Source organism: Callithrix jacchus, chromosome 4, assembly GCF_049354715.1.
Source record: "Callithrix jacchus isolate 240 chromosome 4, calJac240_pri, whole genome shotgun sequence".
In the NCBI taxonomy this organism is placed as follows: Eukaryota; Metazoa; Chordata; class Mammalia; order Primates; family Cebidae; genus Callithrix; species Callithrix jacchus.
Genome location: NC_133505.1, coordinates 138,582,610 through 138,586,506, shown reverse-complemented (window position 1 = coordinate 138,586,506; position 3,897 = coordinate 138,582,610). Strand labels below are relative to the sequence as shown.

The following is a 3,897-nucleotide window of genomic DNA, read 5'->3' as shown; positions in this document are numbered from 1 at the left end:
TATGTCAGTGGATAGAACAGGGAAAACTTATTCAAAAAAGAAATAATTGCTGGTGTGTTTTTAAATGATGTGAATCAGGAGTGGTGCGAAGAGGATGGGGAAAAGTTCTATTTGGTGCTGGAAATACTGTGCTTTTTTTTTTTTTTTTTTCCTGTGAGCTGGAGTGTGCCAGCTTTTTCAGACGGAGGAATGTTGAGTGTCAAGGGGTCAGGATCAATCCGGTGTGAGTTGATGAGGCAGGAAGGTGGGGAGGAATGCGAGGAATGTCCCTGTTTGTGTAGGACTCCATTCAGCTCATTGGCGAGCCGCGGCCGCCTGAAGCGTATAAAAGTCTCGGGACACCCGCCCCAGCCTCACACAACAACTCTTCCCTGCTGAGAGGAGGCAGCCAGTGCAACTCCACCCTCCAGCCCGACGGCAGCCGCCCCGGCTGACAGACAGCCCGAGACGACAGCCCGGCGAGTCCCGGTCCCCACCTCCGACCACCGCCAGAGCCCCCGGCACCACCGCCTGTGCCTCTCCCCGCTCGCAGCCGCGTCCTCCGCTCAGTCCGCAGCGCACCAACCATGACTGCCGCTGGCGTGGGCACCGTCCGCGTCGCCTTCGTGCTCCTTATCGCCCTCTGCAGCCGGGTAAGCGCCGGGAGCCCCCGCCGCGGCCAGCGGCTGCCAGGGAGGGACTCGGGGTCGGCCGGGGAGGACGTGCTCGCCGCCGACCGAGCGCCGCTGACCGTCCCGTCCTCCCCGCAGCCGGCCGTCAGCCAGAACTGCAGCGGGCCGTGCCGGTGTCCGGCCGAGCCAGCGCCGCGCTGCCCGGCGGGCGTGAGCCTCGTGCTGGACGGCTGCGGCTGCTGTCGCGTCTGCGCCAAGCAGCTGGGCGAGCTGTGCACTGAGCGCGACCCCTGCGACCCGCACAAGGGCCTCTTCTGCGACTTCGGCTCCCCGGCCAACCGCAAGATCGGCGTGTGCACCGGTAAGACCCGCAGCCCCCGCCGCTGGGAGTCCGGCCGCCTCTTCCCTCACGCCCACCCGCCCGCTGGAAAAAGAAACCGCTCCGACCGAGTTTCTTTCTCCAGCTGCTGCCAGCCCTCCCCCGCAGCCCGGACCCCAGCTCGCATCCCGGACGCTCTTGATGCCACAGCGCCGCAATGCCTGACCTCTGCATCCCCACCCCCTCTTCCCTTCCTCTTCTCCAGCCAAAGACGGTGCTCCCTGCATCTTCGGTGGCACCGTGTACCGGAGCGGAGAGTCCTTCCAGAGCAGCTGCAAGTACCAGTGTACGTGCCTGGACGGGGCGGTGGGCTGCATGCCCCTGTGCAGCATGGACGTTCGCCTGCCCAGCCCTGACTGCCCCTTCCCGAAGAGGGTCAAGCTGCCAGGGAAATGCTGCGAGGAGTGGGTGTGTGACGAGCCCAAGGACCAAACCGTGGTTGGGCCTGCCCTCGCCGGTGAGTGAGTCTTCCTCTAAGTCAGGGTCCGGACTCTCTCCTAGGGAGTGAGTCCTAACTGTGCCAAGGGAACAGGGGAAACATCTTATTCAGGCGTTTTACCTGGTGTTTTTGTGATCTGCTCTCGCAGCTTACCGACTGGAAGACACGTTTGGCCCAGACCCAACTATGATTAGAGCCAACTGCCTGGTCCAGACCACAGAGTGGAGCGCCTGTTCCAAGACCTGTGGGATGGGCATCTCCACCCGGGTTACCAATGACAATGTCTCCTGTCGGCTGGAGAAGCAGAGCCGCCTCTGCATGGTCAGGCCTTGCGAAGCCGACCTGGAAGAGAACATTAAGGTACATGTGCTGCTCCTGTTAACTATATTTCACAGGAAAAGCAGCGGCTAGGACCCAACTTGCCACCCTTGTTAGTATAAGCCCGTTATCTCCAAAAATATCTAACCACTGAGCTGTTTTGCTGGAATGAGAGCTTGTGTAATAGCAACCTCCAGTTTTCCACTACAAAATCTTCCACAGGGTTACTTCAAGACATTCCAAGAGAGGCCCTGTCTATTTTTGGACATAGTAAATGAGACTCAAACTTCCTCCCCTCAAAATATAAACAGAAGTCAGACAACAGAAGACTAAAACACAGAGGGTTGAAGAAAGACACTCCTCTTGTAGAGTCATTGATTTTTTTCCCCCCTCTCTCTTTTCCCTTGTCTTCCTTAGAAGGGCAAAAAGTGCATCCGTACCCCGAAAATCTCCAAGCCTGTCAAGTTTGAGCTTTCTGGCTGCACCAGTGTGAAGACATACCGAGCTAAATTCTGTGGAGTATGCACTGACGGCAGATGCTGCACCCCCCACAGAACCACCACCCTGCCCGTGGAGTTCAAGTGCCCTGATGGCGAGGTCATGAAAAAGAACATGATGTTCATCAAGACCTGTGCCTGCCATTACAACTGTCCCGGAGACAATGACATCTTTGAGTCGCTGTACCACAGGAAGATGTACGGAGACATGGCATGAAGCCAGAGAGTGAGAGACATTAACTCATTAGACTGGAACTTGAACTGATTCACATCTCATTTTTACGTAAAAATGATTTCAGTAGCACAGGTTATTTAAATCTGTTTTTCTAATGGGGGGGAATATTCCCACCCAATTCAAAACTTTGTGCCATTTCAAACAAATAGCCTATCAACCCCAGACACTGGTTTGAAGAATGTTAAGACTTGACAGTGGAACTACATTAGTACACAGCACCAGAATGTATATTATAGGTGGGGCTTTAGTAGCAGTGGGAGGGTACCAGCAGAAAGGTTAGTATCATCAGATAGCATCTTATATGAGAAGTGTGCCTGCTATTTGAAGTGTAATTGAGAAGGAAAACTTTAGCATGCCCACTGACCTGCCTGTAGCTCCAGTGACAGCTAAGATGTGCATTCTCCAGCCATCAAGAGACTGGGTCAAGTTGTTCTTTAAGTCAGAACAGCAGATTCAGCTCTGACATTCTGATTCAAATGACACTATTCAGGAATCGGAATCCTGTCGATTAGACTGGACAGCTTGTGGCAAGTGAATTTGCCTGTAACAAGCCAGATTTTTTAAAATTTATATTGTAAATATTGTGTGTGTGTGTGTGTATATATATATATATATGTACAGTTATCTAAGTTAATTTAAAGTTGTTTGTGCCTTTTTATTTTTGTTTTTAATGCTTTGATATTTCAATGTTAGCCTCAATTTCTGAACACCATAGGTAGAATGTAAAGCTTGTCTGGTCATTCGAAGCATGAAATGGATACTTACATGGAAATTCTGCTGAGTTAGAATGACAGTCCATCAAAACAGATTGTTTGCAAAGGCGAGGCATCAATGTTCTTGTCAGGCAGATTTCTGGGTAGGAAATGTGGTAGCCTCACTTTGAATGAACAAATGGCCTTTATTAAAAGCTGAGTGGCTCTATGTAGCTGATCAGTTTTTCACCCGGAAGCATTTGTTTCTACTTTGACTATGACTGTTTTTCAGACAGTTTATTTGTTGAGAGTGTGACCAAAAGTTACATGTTTTCACCTTTCTAGTTGAAAATAAAGTATATATTTTTTCTATAAAGGGCTTGGTTATTTATTTATCCTTGTAAACATTTCTGAGTTTTCCGGAGCCTAAATGGGAAGTTCTTGTCCATCATAAGATAATTCACCAATAATGTTCTAAATATCTTTTCTTATCCTATATATTAATACATTGGTTATTCCATAGAATTTGTATGTAAACATACTTCACACTGAATCAAGCATCACAGACTTGCAGGCATACATACCGCATTGACTTCATGGGCATTTTTTTTTTGTCTTCACAGAACTTTATAGACACTTCAAATTCAGTTCTCTCTAGATTACTTCAGTCTCCATTAACCCTGTTGTATTACACTTGGTACTTTTGACAATCAGTACCACCCTGGC

At 50.1% G+C, this 3,897-nt stretch overlaps 1 protein-coding gene across 1 annotated transcript; it reads left to right on the top strand.

Annotated features, from left to right (window-relative positions):
* The first annotated feature begins 355 nt into the window (after positions 1–355).
* On the top strand, positions 356–3,547 carry CCN2 (cellular communication network factor 2). Its single transcript, XM_035296728.3, has 5 exons — positions 356–632; positions 750–972; positions 1,196–1,447; positions 1,578–1,789; positions 2,165–3,547. Exons 1-5 carry the CDS (start codon positions 567–569, stop codon positions 2,459–2,461), a joined length of 1,050 nt encoding a protein of 349 aa, XP_035152619.3. The 5' UTR covers positions 356–566; the 3' UTR covers positions 2,462–3,547.
* Positions 3,548–3,897: the final 350 nt, after the last annotated feature.